The sequence below is a fragment of the Sminthopsis crassicaudata genome, chromosome 1 (genome assembly GCF_048593235.1).
Source record: "Sminthopsis crassicaudata isolate SCR6 chromosome 1, ASM4859323v1, whole genome shotgun sequence".
Taxonomy (NCBI): Eukaryota; Metazoa; Chordata; class Mammalia; order Dasyuromorphia; family Dasyuridae; genus Sminthopsis; species Sminthopsis crassicaudata.
The window spans coordinates 172703386-172723993 of record NC_133617.1 but is presented as its reverse complement, the minus strand read 5'-3'; the positions used below and the strand labels follow the sequence as shown (position 1 = coordinate 172723993).

Sequence of the window (20608 nt, the reverse complement as noted above, 5' to 3'; positions counted from 1 at the left end):
GATACAAGTGGTGTAATGAAGAGATGAGATGGTCAGGAGTTCCTTATACAATGGAAATCAACAGATCCAGTTTCTATTCCTCATCCCTGACACCTATTACAATACATGACATATAATGGGTGTTTATTAATGCTTGTTGAACTGAGCAGAATTCAATTGCATTCACATTAATGTCCATATTGTCTCTACCAAGACAAGGACACAGCCTCATCTTACTGAAATGGAAATGTAAGTGATGAGGTTTTGCTATAAAGTTCAAAATATTTGTTTCTAAATGTTACATATAGGGACAATAGCTTGCTTTTTTATATAACAACTCATTGGCAATGCATTTTCCTTGCAATACTATGAAATAGATAGGAGTATTCACATTCTACAGATGAAGAAATGAGAGTGACCTATTCATTTCCACTGATAAAATTAAATTTAGTTGTACTATTTAAACATCATAGTACTAAGGACTTCAGTGTTAAGAACTTTTTCATGCTACAGAACACAAAGATGGAGAAGTTTTTGTTTGTTTGTTTCTTAAAGAAATACACCCTTTGCCCAACAGAATCCTTTAGATCACTTTGAGGCAAATGCTCTGATGGTGCATATCTAAGCATTCTCCAGTCACAGTGGATACTTACTATATAAATAGATATACTTTATGCATTAATAGTGTCAAATAGAAACATAATTTGGAAAATAAAAACAAAGTGACATAAACAGTCCTAATTAAGCTTTTGTTTTAAAAAAAAAATCTTTGAAGATTAATCAAAATAGTTAAATTGCAGTTCAGTGGTGATCACTTAAAATTTTTCAAATATTATTAGGACTACATTGAAACTTGCCTCACCAATTTTCACTATAGTCCATTATTTCATATACTTAGTGGATCGAATTATGTGATAAATAGCCAAAGGCCTTAGAAATTCCATAACACTGAATCCACAGACTCTGTATTGCTTTGCAAAATTCCTTCTGTGTATTTTATCAGCAAACACCAGCATTAACTTGTCCTCACAATAAACATTCACTTCTTAATCCCCTATGAACTCTTATGAATATTGAATTCTGTATGATATAACTTCCCATCTTTGGAGAAGTTGAATCTATTGATTAAAGCCCCAAACTCATGGAAGATGTAGACTGAAATTTCAGATACAATTTGACAGCTTTTTCAGACTTTATTCCTGCCACTTTTATCCTTTTAACATGTAATTTAATATTTGCAAATCCAAGTATTTAATTTTTTATTTTACTCACATAACATGTCCTACCCATAAAAAGTCTTTGAACAATTATCTTATTACTTATACCTTGCCTTAAAAGAAAAAAAAAAGTTGTAACTCACATTTAATAAATTTTTATTTTTTTACTTCCTTGTTCATCTCTATAGGCTTCAAGTATTTGGTTCTCTGTGCATTTGCATTAAGCACTCTTTTCTTAACTTTGCTATTTCAACTCCATTGCAATGAGCAGAATGTATACTGTGTGTCATCATCTTTACTGAGAATACTGAGTCACATGTCAGCTAAGATTTGCTTCCATTCTTGGTAGAAGTGATGAAAAGATTTTAAATGTTACCCTTCCCAACATCATTTAGAAACTTTTTCAATTTTTTTAAAAAATAATTTTACAATTTTTAAAAAATATTTTTCTCCACACTGATAAAATTCGTTTCTATTAATTTTACATTTGAACTTGAAAAGAATAGGATTAGAACTTCTGAAAAGATTATAAATTCAAACCTTACTTTACATAAAAATATCACATAGTTTATGTTACTACAGTATAAACATTCAACAAAGAAAGACCTTTAGAATATAAGTTTTCATATATGTACCACATGAATCTCATATGTAGAAATTCTTTATTTTTACTAAAAAAAAAAAAAAAAAATTAGGCAAAATTGAGAAATGATTCCATTCAAAAACTTAATTGAATTTTCAAAGATTTATTCGGTGATTTGTGCTTTCTTTCTTTTCTTCTTTTCTATTATACCTCCCAACTTTCTTTTCTTGACTGACAGTGTATTTTCTGCTTTTGTTGGTTTTTTACTTTCCTTAGTACAACCAAATTTCTCGGACTGTTGCTGTTTTTCTGCTGAATCATCAGATTTTGGGGGATTACTTGTGAATTCTTGTTCTTCTGAAACACAATGAAAGTAACAATGAAGAAAGTTTTCCCCCCAAAACACCAATAATAATGAAATAATAAATAATGAAAAGGAGAGTAGATATATCAATTTCTCATCTAAAGCACAATATGCTTTATTATCCATAAACACTCAAAATTCATTTGTTCCCTGCACAGTATTCTCTACTATAAGGAATGTGATATACTGATTTCAATTCAACAACAAAACAATAAGGGATTCTAGGAAGTGAGGTCCCAGGCCTGGTCCTCCTCTAGATCTCTTCCTTACCTGTTAGGTTCTTACTAAGTGCTAGGTTGGTACTTAACAATTCTCTAGTTCACACCTTTGGTTCCAGCCTTTAAGGGGAGTTTACCCCTTTGAACTTCTGAGAAGGAGTTTACACAACCTTTAAAAGGAGCAAGTTCATTGGTTGAAGTAATTTTCCCATCAGCCCTTGAGTTCTCACTCGCTTCTTCTCTGGGAGGAGATCTCTTTTCTGTAAAATCTTTTCTCTGTGAGCAGGTTTCTTGGGAGCTCTGAATCTCCTCCAGCTTTTGTCCTTCCCCAATCCAGACTCCTCCTCCAGGCCACCATCCCAACTCTGGCCCAGATTCGACTCACTCCTCCGGACCCAATGTTGTCTGTCTCTTTTATCCTCTCAGTCAGTTCTGGATTGGGTCAAAGAGAAGACTGTCCCGTGGATTCCCAAGTCCAGCAATCCCATACTTTTGGAGGGGAAGAAGAGGACAGAGAAAAAGATTCACAGAGAAAAGAAACCTCCTCCCTGAGAAGGATTACAACAGAGAGGATCAGGACTTTACATATTGACGCCCACAACAAAGTGGGGCAAGGACTTTTGCTTATCCTGACAAGGACTGATTCTGAGCCCTTCAGAGGAGCTAGTCAGGACCTTGACATTTTGGTGCCTGAACAGGGACCGACAAGATCCTGATTCCATTGGAAAAGCCTCTGATCCAGATGTCAGTGGAAAAGTCTCTCTGACCCAGAAGCATGAGTAACAAGGAAACTTTGTTAAACTTTGTTTAACTTTGCTAAAGAGCTAAAGTAGAATTTCAGTGAAATGGGGCAAATGCCTTCTGTTCAAGGAAAATGTTTAGAGAGCATTATCAAGGTTATGAAAAGCCAATGATTGATTATAATTTTGGAGGAGATTACTGAACTTTTAAAAACTGTGCAGGTCATATGTCCTTGTTTTTCTTTGGAAAAAAAAAGAATTGGATCCAGATGAATGGAAATTAGTAGGAGAGCAATTAGGTGAACATTACAATTCCAAACCAAACTCAATTTCCAAAGATACATTTCATATCTATAATTTAATCCAAGTGGCTTTAAAAATTGTTATTCTAAAGGAAAAGAAGGAGCAAAATGGGGAGGTGTCAACTAAATTAGGTGAAAAGAATAAATCAGATAACAATGAAGTTAAGTACAATTCTGAGCAACAGGAGCATTTCCCATGTCCTCAGGAGCATTTCCCATGTCCTCCCTCAATTAACCCTGCAGGGGTGGAGCAAGGAGGGAAAGAGGCAGAAATACAAACAGAATCACCCACCTGTTAAGCAGCCTATGACAAGATTAGAAAAAGCATTGGTTAAAGCTAAGAGAGAAGGACAGGATATAAGTGTTTTAAACATGCATATCTTGTGATTGAAGAGATTGACTCTGTAGGTCAAAAAAGGAGAAAATATACACCTTTAGATTTGAATAAAATTAAAGATTTGAAAAAAGGTGTGAACTAGAGAATTGTTAAGTATTGACTTAGCACTTAGTAAGAACCTAACACTTACCAAGATTCAGTAGCTTACACCTCTAAAATTAAAATTGTTATTGTGACTTTTCTACTAATCTGGGAATAGCAGGTAGTAAACTGTAGCCAAGGACAAACACTGGGAAATACAAAGCACATCTAGCAAAACTATAGGCACAGGGGATACACCTTTTAGAACCACTGTAAAAAATAATTGAAAATTTTAAATGTAATACAAGTGATCAACATTAGTTACCAGGAGAAAGGACTGCAGCTTGATCTTCAATATCTGCTTTAATATCCGTAACTCTGTCAAGCCACACCCCAAGGCAGGTGAGTCTAGCTTTAGTATTTACTTCACATAGTAAGGATGGAGGAGTCTTCAAAGTGGGAGAAAAAAATTGAAAATATGTTAATTTTGAATTATTTTAATGAAATTAGAGTTTACATTTAACCCATTAATAAAACTTTAAGATTTCATGCCATAAACAGAATTAACTTCAAAAGTTCTTGCTATGTCAGGATTTTAAAGACTATGGCCCTGACTGCCCACTATACATCATTCACTTTTCTGCCCCTGGTTTCATGTTAGATGGTGCAGTGGACAGAGCAAAGTCAGAGAAACCTGGTTTAAATCCACTCATACATTTACTAGCTGTGTGATTTTGGGCAAGTAACTTAATCTCCATTTGCCTCATTTTCCTCAACTGTGAATAACAGTCCCCTATGTGCCAGAGTTGTTGTGAGGATCAAATGAAATAATACCGTGTTTCCCCGATAATAAGACACTGTCTTATTATTTTTTTGGGACTAAAAAACACCAGAGGGCTTATTTTCAGGGGAGGGCTTATTTTATCCTCCATCATGCCCCTTTTATCCTCCATCATGCCCATTTTAGCCTCCATCATGCCCCTTTTATCCTCCATCATGCCCATTTTAGCCTCCATCATGCCCCTTTTAGCCTCCATCATGCCCCCTGAGTGCTTATTTTATTCTCCATCGCTTACTGAACTTACCGAGTTTTTAGATGGTCCTGTCTCAGCTCTACTCCGCAGCGCTGCTCTCAGTAGCGCCAGCAAGCAAATCACCAGGGAAGAAGAGGATGACGCGCTCACTGCTGCAGCTCTGATTGGATGCAGCTCGGAGCGCGACGTGCGTTTCACCCGGGAGGGGAGGGCGGCGCTGCTTACTGAAGGTACCGCTACGCAGCATATAGCGCAGGGGATCACCATGATGACCGTTTTCATAGTAAGTTCGATAGGGCTTATTTTCGGGGGAGGGCTTATTTTAGCGGAATATTAAAGAGTATGTGGGTGTCTTATTTTCAGGATAGGTCTTATTATCGGGGAAACACGGTATTTGTAACGTATTTAGCATAATGCTTGTTTGGCTCGAAGCTGTTGTTATTTTTTGTTTCTATCTCAAAGATAAAGAATTTTAAATCTAGCTCAATGACAAAAAAAGAGTGAGATGGGACTTATTTAAAAGATCACAAATAGCAACCTAGAATTGCTAAAATGTAAACTTTGAAAAAAAACCTTCCTAAGATAAAAAAAATTAAGTCCACATCTCATTTCACACATCCAGATGTATCCCTCAGAAAAGTTTTTATTCAAAATCACTATACTTCGTAATGGTGCAGAATAGAGTTTAGAAGTGGACCTGAATAGTCACTTAACCTCCTATTTTAAAGATGAGCAAAACTGAGGGGCAAGAGAAATGACTTGCCAAAGATCACTCAGATAGTAGCAAAAGCAGACTTTGAATTCAGGTCCATTTACTTAAAATATATCTCTTTGCCTCTGACTAATACTATTAATGAAAACTTATTTCAAGGTAAATTTATCTCTTCTCTGAGTTTTAAAAAGGAATTAAGCTTATCTTAATTCCCATTTGGGCCACCGAATTTACTGAAAACCTATAGTGTTAATTATTGATTCCCATTAACTGTAAAAACTTCCTTAAGGCTAAATATATCTACAATATAAAAATGCCAAAAACCATACAGTAATAGAACAATTCAGATGGAAATCCATTTCACTTCCCAACAATACGATTTCATAGCTGTTTTTGATATTAGCCATAATGTTTCATATTTGCCAAAAACTTTATTACAGTGCTTTCCTATCCCATTTGAGCCTTATGACCAACCTGATAGGTGGGTCAGGCATGGATGCCCCTATACCAGGTTTGAAAATTGTGTCCCCTATGTCTTAAAGAGTTTCTAAGCTCTCATGTAAATCATTCACACACACATTCATACAATCCCCCATTCCCCTGTCCCCCCAAACACACACCAGTAAGAGTCAACTTTCTGGATTTAGATACATTAAAAAAAGATCATAAATAAAAACTTTTGTTAGTACACCTGACTGTCATTCTAGACAGATGCCTACCTATAAGCCTGGCCTTATGGGTATTATCACTATTTATTAGATAAAGAAACTAAGGTTTCAATAGGTACCCTGGTTGTCCAAAGCCAGAGGGCTATTAAGAGTCAAGGTTCAAATTCCGGTCCATTGGTAAAATAAGGAGAAAACTAATAACCAAAACTGCAGTGACCACCCTATTACAATGATGTATATTTGAATTATGCTAGTGTACTGACCTTATTTGGTTTATATCTCCACATTTTGATGAAGCCATCACTGGATGCTGTAACAATAACATGATGCTCTGGGACATCAAAGCTGCAAATATCTTTTACTCTAGAAGAGAAAATTAATCCGATGACAAAGAGCTCCTCAGGAGCTACAGCTGAATGGGGTAGGAAAGGGAATCAAGACATATGTAACTGGAAAATACTATAGAAATACAGAGTAGATATTTTAAAGGGTGTGGCAGTAAGCCCTAAGAGGGCTCTGAAAGGTCTGTAACTAAAGAAACCAGAGAGTATGAGCTAGAGGTCAGAGGAGAGAATTCCTGAAAGCATATCAATTGGGAGTTGCAGCGTTGAGACAGAAAGAAGGCCTGTTTGGCTGGATTAGAGAATGGGCATGGCAGGAAGTGGAAAGGAAGAATACTAAAAAGATAGACAAGGTTCAGATAGTAAAGAGTTTTATATGGCAAAAGTCCTTGTATATGATCCTAATGTTAAATAAGGCTTAGGGAGAAAGGACTGAATTTTCCTGAATAGGAGGACCTAATGTTCAGACAATTTTTTTTTTTTTGGTTTTTTAAAGGATGGGGAGAGAATGACAAGTAGAAAAAGAATGAGGAGGAGGGTAGTGAAAAACTAAGAGAATACAAGAGGATAGGTTCAAGGATACATGTAGAGGAGATGTGCTTGGAAAAAAGAAGGGCCACATCATCATCATCAAAGATTACAGTGAAGTTAATAGGGGATAAATTCAGAGATATGTGAGATGAGGAGAAAAGAGCAAAGCAGGAGCTCTGGTCAAAGGATCTAAGTATTTTTGGTAATATATAAGGCATGGTCTTTGCCAAAGAGTAACCTGAAAGGCTTGGAGATAAAAGAAAAGATAAGAGACAGGTGCTAAGGAGGGGAATAGTAGGTTCTACAATGAGGATGCATTTTAGAATAGTAAGCATAAATTTATAATGGACTCTTTTAGCAGTGTTATAGTTTCCTCCAATTCTATATTGCCAGCATATGAGTGTAAGGAAAGGAATCATTGATGGTTATAAACCACAGTTGGCAATCACACACATAAGGGAAAAAGGATACAAGAAGAAATGACAATATACAGTTTAAATGGGGTCAATACTAAAAATGGAAGAAGAATGAAGCCAGAGCAGGGGTGATTGCCTATGAAAGCACTGAACATTATGTTTAAGAGATAAGAGATTATCATCAAATAAAGAAAGTTTAGAGTTCTTGAATGTGAGAGAAAATAATAACAGAATCAAAGGTATGATGAAGGTGAGGCAGAATGAAGTAGATCATGGGAAACGAGTAGACTGAGGAATTAGGAAGCTAGAGTATTTAAGGGGACACTGGATATGGTGAAGCCCCCTAGAATGAAGAGGAATTGGAATGGAGAGGAAGACTGTGAGATAGAAATCAATCTTATTAAGAAAGAAAGAATAATGTCTTAGGAGTTAGCATCTGACATAATGGAAACCAGAATCTAAATCTATTAGTAAATTTGTATTCAATTAACTTCACAGGAGAAGTTGCTATGTGAGTGTAATAAAGAGAGATCTAAAAATGGTAAAAGGAGCAAAGCATACACCCATAATCAGTGTGTTCAGAGTATATTAGTGAAAGTATAACCACTCCAATTAGACCAGTGGCATCAAACATACACTTAGCCTACGTCTGATATTATCCAATCAGACAGCAATTCTGTCTCTGCAATTTTACAAATAAGTTCTTTTGTCATCACCTGCTACGTGCCCTTAATGCTACCTGCCAGGATTAGCACAATACCTAATAGGTATTTGTCCTTTACATGTTCTGACGGGATCATGGCAATTCTGACTCAAAACCACTAGCTTTTGGTTGCATTCAGATGAACTATTTGATGTAATCCAGGTATAACTTTCATTTTCCCAACTCAATGTGTTTGCTTATGCCAAATCTTATGCCTGCAATGCCTTTCCATTTTCCTTCATCCGCTGAATTCCTACATGATTTAAAATGTTAAATTTAAATTCTAAATTCCTTTATAAAACATTCCACAGGCCCTCAAATCTGTAAGTCTGTATTTTGGACTACTCAGATGCATTGCTTCCACCTCTTAGAATTTAAAAAAATGGCATCTATGTATCATATACTTCAAAATTATAATGTGAATTTCATTAGGGTGGGTTTGCTATTTGCTTCTATAACAATCTATTCATATGCTTCTTAATATGATAGACTAGCATAAGGCCCTTCCAATACACACTAAGAATTTATCTGCCAAGTATAAACTTCCACTATCACCTAGTGGGAAAAAGAAGGACTTAACTATACATAACATTTTCAAAATGTCAAAAGAACTAGAGAATAAGAGCTAGAAGAGTTATATAGTGTAACCACTCTTTATATATGTGGAAACTGAGGTCCGGAAAAATTAAATGATTATCAAACACATAATGAATGCTAAACCTTAACAACACTTTTTTACCTCATTCATGAGTACTTCCAGTTGTTTCTGAGTCCATTTGGAGTTTCACTATCACTAAAGATCATAAACTAAGATCAATCAGCACAAAATGTGCATATAAAAAGTAATTTGAGCAGGATTTCTCAAAAATGTGGATAACTTGATTGTAACAAACTAATTCAAGACCTCAGTACTGTACTTTCATCATCTATGAAGACATTCCAAACATTCCTGAGGATAAATTCAATCATTGGGGGGATTGGGATTAAGAGATAGACCTAGATACAGATCAAAATGGATATTACAAAAACAAAACAAAATGTTATCAACATGATTTCTTCTAGATATGTAGAGTTTAAGGGAGAAACAGACATGCAAGAAATAGAGAACAAGTTTTGAAGCCAGGGAGAACTGAATTCAAACCTCAATTGATAACACAAACTAAACTATAGTGTAACCTTCAGTACTTTAGCCAACTTTAAAGATTTTAAATTGCAGAAGCTGCTGACCTATAATTGAAAGAGAGCTTCCTCACAAGAAAGCTTCCTATATTGATGACATCATGGGTTCATTCCCTATCCTCCCTGAGGAATTTTCCCTAGATTTTCTTAGTAATATTAGATTTTCCAAAATATGTTTGGAAATATGGTTCAGTATTAAAAGATGAAAAGTCTATTATTCATAAGCTTCATATCTGTTTATCGTGAATATTTTCTTCATGAAGAGAGTCAGAAGATGGTGGATATGTTAAACATCTCCATGAAAAATGGAACTGACCATATCCATCAAACAAACAAACAAATAAATAAATGAAACAAACAGATCAACTATTTCTTGACAGCAAACTACTACTTATTGACACATAAGCCATTTAGAACTCAATCCATCATGAATCACATCAACAATGAGATGATTCAGGCCAATCTCAATGATCTTGTGATGAAGAGTGCCATCTGCACCCAGAGAGAGGAGTGTGGGAACTGTGTGTGGATCACAACATAGTATTTTCACTCTTTCTGTTGTCATTTGTTTGCATTTTGTTTTCTCTAATTTTTTTCCCTTTTTGATCTGATTTTTCTTGTGCAGCACAATATTTGGGGAAATATATTTAGAAGAAATGCACATGTTCAATATATATTGGATTACTTGCTGTCTAGGGAAAAGCTTGGGAGGAAGGGAGGGAAAAAAATTAAAAGGCAAGATTTTATAAGGGTGAATGTTGAAAATTATCCATGTATATATTCTGAAAGTAAAAAGCTTTAATTAAAATAAAATAAAATAAAATAAAACTCAGTCCACGCAAATCTCAAATTGGTTAAAGCCAAGTCAAAATCTATATCGTGTGGGGTTGTGAAATGAAACAACCATTCTGGAAAATAATTTGGTACTATACCCCAAAGAGATCATAACAAAGGGAAAAGGACTCACATGTGTAAAAATGTTTGTAGCAGCTTTTTGTAGTGGTAAAGAAATAGAAACTGAGTGGATGCTCATTCACGCTGAATAAGTTATAGTGTATGGTATGGTATAAGGTTTGGTATATAAACGCTATAAAATATTATTGTTCTATAAGAAACAATTGGCAAGATGATTTCAGAGAGACCTGGAGAGACTTACATGAGCTGATGCTAAGTGAAGTGAGTAGAACTAGGAGAACACTGTATACAGGAACAAAAAGATGATTGTTGATGATCAACTGTGATGGATGTGGTTCTTTTAAAAAATGCGGTGATTGAGGTCAATTCAAATAGATTTGTGATAGAGAGAGAGCTATCTCCATCCAGAAAGAGGACCCTGGGGCTAAATGTGGATCACAACATAGTATTTTCACCTCTTTTGTTTATATCTGTTGCTTTTTTTTCCCCTTTTTGATCTGACTTTTTGTACAACATGATATTAAATATGAAATTAAAAGAACTATATATATTTAACCTATATCAGGTCACTTGCTGTTTAGAGAGAAGATAAGGAAGAAAAATTTGGAACACAAAGTCTTACAAGAAAGAATGTTGAAAAAATTATCTATGTGCTTGAAGAAATAAAATACTATTGAAAAATATTTTAAATGAAAAAAAATAAGGAAAAAGATTATGGCGCGCGCGCGCGCGCACACACACACACACACACACACACACACACACACACACACGTTAGGATAAAGATGAGAATACTTGATAAGTAATAACAAGCCCCAACCTGACCTATATAAATAAATGATTATGACCAGAAAATGAAGAACACCAACAATACTGACTCAGATTATCATGACTTCTTAGGAGACATATACCAGATGTATAGTAGTGATCAAAAAGAATAAGAAATCCCAAAGGCCAAAAATTATCCCCAGTAAATACTCTGCCAAGAGAAACATGGTAGATAAGGAAAAAATGTTGGATTAAAGTACAAGCTTTTTGCAAAATACCCAGAGAACATGGATGATGGAAAATTGCAAGCACTATCATTTCATAAAACAGTAAAAAGCACTAGAAAACTGGACAAGAGAAAGTTTGGCTTGAGGTGGAATGAAATCCATGTGTAAAAGAATTTAGATATGAAACTGAGAGAACCGCAAACTTATTATAGCTTCTAAAACAATAAATTCTTACCACTGGTGACTAAAACTACAACCCTCCTCAGATTCCATCTTCTATATATCAAATGCTTACTATTGTAATGATATGTAAAGAAAACATTAAAAAAAGGAAGATTGGAAAATCTGATGTATCTGTCCAAATAAAGAATGTGTGCAGAAAGTAATCATATGACAAGGCACTGTAGATCAGTTTTTAAGATCTCAAAGAGGACAATTCTAAACAAATAAGAAAGTATCACATAAGGTATTATCCTCACCAAAAGCAATTATCAACCATGTGCTTACTTATTTTCTCTAAAATCTTTAAGACTGACAGAACAAAATGACCCTTAATGAAAACACATGAGATACCCAGGGAAGCTTTTACTATATTTTCTATAGCAGATCATAATTCTATAACCACAGATTTGACTGAAATATTGAGAGGCTAAGATCCCATTGTTCAAAAACAGATTCCAAAAAACATCTGACTTGACAGAACAGAAACCATCTTTAAAGCCTCATCTCACATGCATTTTTAAGAGTTGAAACTAGATTTGGCAACCAGAATTACTCTATTATTATTAATCTCTCAGTATCAACACGACATGAAGACTCAAGCAAGGAGACGTTAGCTTGCCAAAAGGTGTTTGTCAGACTCATGGAATGTATATCCTGTGTAAATAGAATCACTATAAATATATATCATAAGTATAAATCGCTAGGTTTTCTGAATGCTCCCGTTTACAGAAAATGTAATTGCTTTCAGCTGCGATGTAACAAGAAGGAATACTCAAACAGATTCTTATCGTTCAAAAGACTAACCTAATAAAATATGTTGGAAAAACCAAGTGGATGAAAATCGTATCTTGCAAATTATGACACATAACTAAAGAGGTATGATGAACTTGACCTAAAATTCGAAAAAGAGTAAGAGTTAGCTAATTTTTGGGAAATTGTTCTGTGCTTATAATAATTCCCAAATTGTTCCCCGCCATAAAAGCCCAATTCTTCTTATCATCTTATAGGCTGTGAATCATGGAACATTAATCTCAAATTAATCTTTCAGTTCTGAAAGCAATCCAAACAACATAGGAAAAGCACATGGTGAATGAAAGCAGACACTTATTTTCTTTTTTTCCCTATCTAAGGTTGTGCAGAAGCTTTATCCAGTTTATAGGTCTTACCTCACTACTAACTAGCATGAGCTTTGGCCTGCTCCATTGACTTAAGCCAGTTTTACCTTCCTTAGGTATCTTGGCAGCCCCTTTCTCCTGGGGGCTTACCTTTACTGGAGCTGGACTTAATAAGGAAGATATTCAATTAGCTTTAGCCCACTGCAGCTTAGAATTCCCAAACTCAAGTAATCTACAAACCTCTATAACAGGGATTTAGGCAGTGACACATTGCCAATGCTGAAAAACTGGCATCAAGGAAAACATGTTTAACCAGAAAAATATAAAGTAGGGAAGGAATCATGAAACAAAAGTGAAGAATAACAGCTGAGAAATCCTAGATCTACATTGGTATCCTCGAAATATTAATGAAGACCAAAAGAAGGGCACCTGCAAGCAAAATTTCTCTAGAAAACTTCTAGAATGGATATCTATTTGCCTGATCTGTGTCATTGATCTATTTTCCAATCAAAACCAAATTAGTTTTAGTAATAACTAATCAGACGCCTAGAAGGGGTCATTTCATTTTTTTTTCATTGACGCTCTTGATTTTATAGATTTTTTCCCCCTTTGTTCCTCCAAATAACTGTTATGTATTTGCTCTAAGTAGCCATCTTGGCAGTCTGGTATAAAAATAAATCCATACATTAATTCTCGTAGCATTGTCATTTCTATTATATCAACATAGCCTAGCCATGAACAATGACTCTAGGCCCAGTACTCTATCCCCTGTGCCACCTTGCTGCCCTTGGGGATATGTATATGTGTATGTATATGTGAATATGTATGCATTTAAATATAAACACAGACACTTATACAGGAAGGGAAAAAAGAAATAAGCTGAATTGTTAAGAAAATACCTGTTTTCATGAGCCTTAAATTCACAGAGACATTTTAGTGAATCACAGTCAAAAAACCTTACAATTTCTTCATCTCCAGCCACAGCAAGTATGGAATCCTAAGAAGAATCAAAAACAAGGAAATGTACCTAAGTATTGAAAACACACACACACACACAATTCCACTGTTTTACATACTTACTGAAATAAATGTAACAGAAGAAATTCTTTTGCCAGCAGTGATGGTACCGGTAATGGAAGCAGTTTCAAGTTGGTAGATGTCTATCTTGTTTATTATGACAACTATATACTTCTCCCCACTAGGGGACCATTCAACGATGTGAGCATCTACAATTTTAAAAATAATCAAAGAAATATTTGTCTAATTGTCTAATAATGTGTCTGATAAATAAAAATCACAAAAAAGCAATAAAAATATTTATTTCAAAAAACTTTACTATGAAAGTTAGGAAAATAGAGAGCCAAAGTAACTTCATAGATTTAAGGACCTAAAAGATCATCTGATTCAACATCCTCTTTTTACAGAGGAGGAAAATGAGGCTCATAAGTAAAACTGACTTGCTCAAGATCACTAAGCTGCCAGGTAAAACAACTAGAAGTAGAACTCAGGTCCTCTGATTCCCAATCCAAAACTCTCTATACTATATCACAGTTTCCTTTTAGTTTCATACATAATTTTTCACATAACATTGCCAATCTGGAAAAAAATTACTTTAACTACACTTAATCATAATCCGCCAATATAAAATCAAAATCCATTTCCTAATAGATTAGTTAAAATATTCAAAGCAGTTTTTTTTTAATAGTTGCAAAAAATCTGGAAATTGAAGCCATCAATAAGATATCTATATAAATCATAATATGTGAATACAAATGAATTTTTCCAGCTTTGGATCTATGGTCCTCTTGACAGAAATGGGAGACTATATGGATATGAAATGATATACATAATGACATTGCTTGATACATCTACTATTTTTATTTAAATGTTTTTCTTTTTTTCAAGAGAAGGTTCAGTTGGAAAAGAAGGCCAAGAAATAGCTATTATAAATACAAAAGGCAAAATAAAATTTAAAAAACAAAAACATTTTGCCAACAGAATACTCACTTTGTTTTATGTTTTTTATGAATGCTGATCTTCCTTCAATAAGATTCCATGTTCTATAAAACAAGGCTTTTTAGTAATATAATCAGTATGATCACCAACTAATACTGAACAACAAATACTTAGTATTTGCAGGATGCTAACAGGAAGCTAAATCAATGAAGTGTTAATTAAAACAAACCTAGAGAAAATGATATATCATTTTGTTAAAAACATTTCATCTTGGTGATTTAGATCAGGGCTTCTTAAACTTTCCACTCATAACCTCTCTTTGCCCAAGAAGTTTTTACATGACTCTGAGTTACAGGGTACACAAATTTACTGATAATAAATCACAATTTTACTATCCCCATATTCAGTTATGAGATCCCATATGGGGTTGCAACCCATAGTTTAAGAAGCTGGGATATAGATGACCCACAATGTTTTCTACCCCATAATATTATGGTTTAAGAGTATTACTTAAATGCCACAGGAAAATTTTAGTATGAGGGATCCAGAATCCATCATCATTTTCAATGTATATTGACAAAAACCTATTGTTGTGTTTGAACCAAGAGTGATGTTCCCATTTTAAGAGCTAATTATTGCTATAAAATTTTTTTTCATATGAATATATCTTTAAAAGATTAATAGCTTTGACACAGAAAACAAAGAAAAGCACCCAACTAAGTCAGTAAAATGTGCTACAGTAAAAGTTCTTGTTTTGCTTGGAGATTAATGACTAATTCTACTACTGCTAACTAAAAATTTGGTTAACTATTGCTTACCGTAATGTCTTGTCTGTTCCCACTGATAGTGCCAATTTGCCAGATGGATGAACAGAAAGAGAAGTCACATGTCCCCTTAAAAAAAAAAAAAAAAAGGCACTATAGTTCAGCATCCAATTTTAGTTACTATGTTAAGAATTTTAATGGAGGGAAAGAGGCTCAGACTCACTTATGTGCTTTAATAGACTTCAAACAGTCCCATCTCTTTGCATCCCAAACGCAAATTAGTCCATCTTCTCCTCCACTAATTAAGTGCCCATTACCAAAGAATTTCAAGCAATTTATTGTGCCTATCAACAAAAAGAAAGTCAAAGTTGCCACAGTTACATTATTGCTATACTTTTAAATTGAAAATTCCATTTTATGTTAGGTACACATATGAAAAGCTATCAGTTTAGCACTGTTAAAGGGGAAAGTCTTAATTTGGACAGTTAAATATTTCATCCATCAGCATGTTTAATTCAAATATGCTGATTTGACACTTTTAAATTTAAACAGCAACTCAGTGTATAACAGTAGAAGGTCATCAGATTCAGTCAAAGGTTCAAATTCTTTCTCTTCTACTTAGTTATCTATTTTCCTTTGGCAAGTCATATCTCCCTGGTATTCAGTTTCCTCATCCTATAAAAATAAAGATGCTGGTATAGGTGATGTTCTCTTTCAGTTTCAAATATACAATCCTATCACTGGTTTCTCCCAATGTGGTAGTGGATATGTATTGTTCCAAACATAGTGACTGGCTGAAGAAAGTGGAGTGGTCAGCAGCTAGGTCTGTCCTCACTGTTGCCTCATTAACACTTTTCAGTGAATTCAGTGCTATGGCTTTATAAGCAACACTTTCCAAATTAAAGTGGCTAGATAGTACAAGAGAGAGAATGCTAGACCTCAAGTGAGAAACAATCAAGTTAAAATTCTGACTCAAACATTTGGGTGAGTCACTTGATTTCCTAAACTATAAAAAGAGTATAACAATAGAATTTCTCTCCCAGGAGTGTTATGAGGAATAAATGAAATAACATTCTTAAAGCATGTAGAAATCCTGAAGGGTTTATGTAAATATTATTATTATTCCAAGTGAACCAAACTATTACAGATAGTCTGACATAAATGGTAATTAGTACACAAAAGGTTAGATAGACCACATAAGCACTAAGATGTCTGCTAATTCCAAATAGTGATTCCAAAGCATAAAACCATGTTGATTTTGTTACCTTCCTGAACACTTCATGTTAGGTAAACTACTAGTTCTATTATATATTTTAATGATGAGGTACTGATATATATGTAAACACAACACAAAATACCAATTAAGATAGGATTTCCTTACCATTATGATGCAGCAATGCTCCATGTTCTATCTTTTTTTTCATGTCATAGATGTGAATTGTTTCATCTTTGCTTCCAGTGACCACAAAACGATTATTTACAGCCACTGCTGACAAGGAGGCAGCATGGCCATGGTGGGTAAAATCAGCCACAGGAGTCCATTTCTGAAAGTGAATAAGACACTCTAAAGTCACAATCAAAACACACATTAATGGTTATTTTGATTAACTCTGACAAGGAAACAGATTATTTACAATAACCAATAGAAGCTGTAAATGAATCCTGTTATAGAGGTAGGAAAAAATCAATAAATATAATCACTGGACAAACAAAAATTGAGAACTAAATAAGGAAGGCCAACATGTCATCTGAAAAATTGGAGGACAAAGTATGCTATTAATGCAATCTCTTCATCATACTTAATTACTCTCTAGCTGTCATTTCTATCTCTTGTAAGATGGAATTTCAATCTTGGACTCTGTCCCTAATTCCTGTAGCTTTGATAGGTGAGCTTTAATCTTTTCTTAGCCAAAAGTAGGTTCCCACAAAACTTCCATTTTGTTATCTTAGATATACTATTCCTTTCCAGCTGTCCTTGATATGTCAACTTTCCTCTTTGAGGGAAAGATTTATCTTGATTTATAACCTCAGATCTCAACACAGTACTTGGAACATAGTATCTGCTTACTATGTTTGAATTATGTACTTATCATGAATAATTCATCTATGCATATTTCCACATTTATCATGCTGCACAAGAAAAATCAGATCAAAAATAAATTTTTTTTAAAAAAAAGGGGAAAGAAAACAAAAAGCAAGAAAACAACAAAAAAGGTGAAAAAACTTATGTTGTGATTCACATTCAGTCTCCATGGTCCTTTTTTTGGATGTAGTTGGCTTTTTCCATCACAAGTTTATTAGAATTGGCCTGAATCACCTCAATGTTGAAAAGAGCCACATCCATCAGAACTGATCATCACATAATCTTCTTGTTGCTGTTGGCAATGTTCTCTTGGTTCCACTCACTTCACTTAACTGATGTTCATATCTCTTTAGGACTCTCTAATATCATTCTGCTGATTGTTTTTATAAAACAATAATATTCCATAGCATTCATACACCATAACTTATCCAGCTATTCTCCAACTGATGGGCATCCACTCAGTTTCCTGTTCCTTATCACTACCAAAAGGGCTGCTGCAAACATTTTTGTACATGTAGGTCCTTTTACCTTTTTAATGATCTCTTTGAAATACAGGCCCCTGCTGGATCAAAAAGCAAACACAATTTGATAGGCCTTTGGGCATAGTTCAAATTGCTCTCCAGAATGGCTGGATTCTTTCACAACTCCACCAACAATGTATCAGTGTCCCAGTTTTCCCACATCCCCTCCAACATGTATCATTATGTATTCCTGTCACCTTAGCCAATCTGAGGAGGGTAGTGGTACCTCAGAATTGTCTTTAATTATCTACTTATCTAAGTAATGTTCCCAAACACCATTAGATTTGTGAACATTAGAGCTGTATGGCAGTTACAATCATATCTACTACACGTATTCTAAGGGAATGATGAGATCTATCAATCACAAATGTTTTGACACCAATGATGATGCTTAGAAGTTAACCTATCAGTTAAGGTAATGTTGTTCATTATTACTAATTATAATTAATATATAATTATGTGCATAATAATATATAATTATTAATGAGGTAATGTTCACTACCATACAATTTTTCCATGACAGAATGATTTAATTAAAAAGCACTTTAGTGTTTATAAAAACACTTTTAAAACATCATTTTATTTGATTCCCTCAATCACTCTACAAAATAGGATCCAAACATTAAAGTTACATGGCTACAAAGGGGAAGTTAGGACTCAACATCATGACCTAGTATTTAACTTCTGTCATAAGAACACTCAAAGTTTCTGCAAAGTAACCTGAAATAATTGAAAGCAGATAAGATAAGGGAAATACTTTTGTGATAAGCAACTTCCAATAATGAACACATTTCTTTTCCAGATGGGGTACTTGAGCCAGCATTGCTAAACATAGGGTCCACAACAGAACACTAACCATGGACAGCTCCCAGAACTACTCATTTAAAGAGGACTTTAAAATCTCTAGTACAACATCCTACAAAAGCACCATGAGCTAGAACCATTTAGTAAGTGCCAGCAGTGCATAAGGGCCCCTAATAGCAAGGCTGACAGTAGATACAGTGATGTTCTTGGGACTACTAAAATTTCTAATTGAATGGACCTCTAATCTGGACCTCGGTTTCTCCACCTGTGGAATGGGAACATTAATATTTGCCTCCCCTGGATTTTGTCAGCAAAAGCATTTGCAAATGTGGAGAAATTACAAAAACGCCAAGTTCTGATTATTGGGAGGGAGGGGGAGGACAGATTCTCCCATTTGAGCTCTTCCGCCAGAACTACGCCGATCTCCTTCCGTGAAGCCCTAACAGGAGCAGGCCTTCAACAATGAGTTAAGGCAGCGGTTCTCAAACTACTGCCCTCGGGCCGCATCTGGCCCGCAGAGGAGGTTTATGCGGTCCCCTGGTTAAGGCAAAAGGGCTGAGGGGCGGAGACAGTGTGAGGTTTTGTTTTTACTACAGTCCGGCCCTCCACAGTCTGAGGGACAGTGAGCTGGCCCCCATTTAAAAAGTTGGAGGGCCGCTGAGTTTAGGTCTCCTGCTCCCTGCCCAGTCCTCAGCCCATGTGCCTCCAAGTACAAGAAGTCAAGCGGAGCATGTCTGAAGCCCCGACTTCCAACCCCCGAACACAGCTGCTCCGAGGCCCGGATGACACAGCCCTGACTTTGAATGCGCTGCCTCGCTCTTACCTCGCTCTTGTCGTTCGGGCCGGGGTCCCTTCGCACCGAGAATCCGAAAAGAACTTGTTCGTAGCAGCCGCAGACTAACTCCATACCGCCGCGCACGCGTCGCCTTTCCTTTTTCCTTCCGGAGCGCGAGGTCCGAGGGCGGAGCCAGTATGTGAGTCATCACCCCAAAATCCTAAGGTCCTTCTCCCGCCGGCGCTCCTGGGTGACGTCACTGAAAACGCAGGGCTGTCTACCTATGAGCCTGTTTTTTTGATGAACACCATTCCTCACTGCAGTTCCATTGATTTTTCCAAGATAAAGTCAAATAACTCAGAAAATGACAATTGAGGGAAATTAGGAAGCGTGGGAGTGGAGACAGAAGGTATTTCTAAGAGTTGGACTGGTGATGTCAATTTAGAATAGAAATTTCTGCTACGTCGTGACGAAAGAGCGGAGGCGGGACTTGTCCTTGGGAGCACGTGGGCAGTGGGGCTAAATGGGGAGAAGACTGGAACTGACAGGCAGAGAGGGGGGCGGGACCTAATTGTGGGAGAAGGGGTCGGGGTGAGAACCAGAACCTGGAGCAGAGGGAGGGGCAGGGAACAGGGGCGGAGATAGGAGGGAAGGGGCGGGACAGTGAGGAGAGTGGACACCTTAGTGGAGCGGAGGGTGATCCGGACCAGCTGTTCCCATGATTTAAGTTTGAATTCTTATTTTCCTTTGACATTTAAAGAATTTTTGACTTTTGCGAATCATTTTAATTACGATCTGTCCCGCCCCTTCCCTCCTAGTTATTCAGTTATTTCAGTCATGTCATTCATGTTACCTAAATCCCAGAGTGGTTTACCTAACGAAAGATTCCAGAGCTTATGATCCAGTGACATCATCTGACTTTCAATAAATATTTTTAAAATGCCTATTCTATATCCCAGTGATTAATATTGGGTCTTTTGTCCCTACTTAGGTCTGAATAGGAAACTTTTTCACCTTAAATTTATCAAGCAGGGATAGAGTATCAGTCCTGAA

At 35.7% G+C, this 20608-nt stretch overlaps 1 protein-coding gene across 2 annotated transcripts; it reads right to left on the bottom strand.

Annotated features, from left to right (window-relative positions):
* Nucleotides 1-1926: 1926 nt before the first annotated feature.
* On the bottom strand, nt 1927-19771 carry PAK1IP1 (PAK1 interacting protein 1). 2 transcript variants are annotated; one of them, XM_074271403.1, is made up of 10 exons: nt 19604-19771; nt 16754-16916; nt 15596-15716; nt 15427-15501; nt 14660-14712; nt 13733-13878; nt 13552-13649; nt 6499-6598; nt 4147-4270; nt 1927-2136 (listed from the first exon to the last, which is right to left on the bottom strand). In XM_074271403.1, the coding sequence occupies exons 1-10, from the start codon at nt 19685-19687 to the stop codon at nt 1943-1945; spliced, it is 1158 nt and encodes a 385-aa protein (XP_074127504.1). In that variant the 5' UTR covers nt 19688-19771; the 3' UTR covers nt 1927-1942. The 2 variants fall into 2 exon arrangements, with proteins under 2 accessions (XP_074127504.1, XP_074127515.1); XM_074271414.1 differs by having other exon boundaries at nt 1927-2133.
* Between the last annotated feature and the right edge of the window lie 837 nt (nt 19772-20608).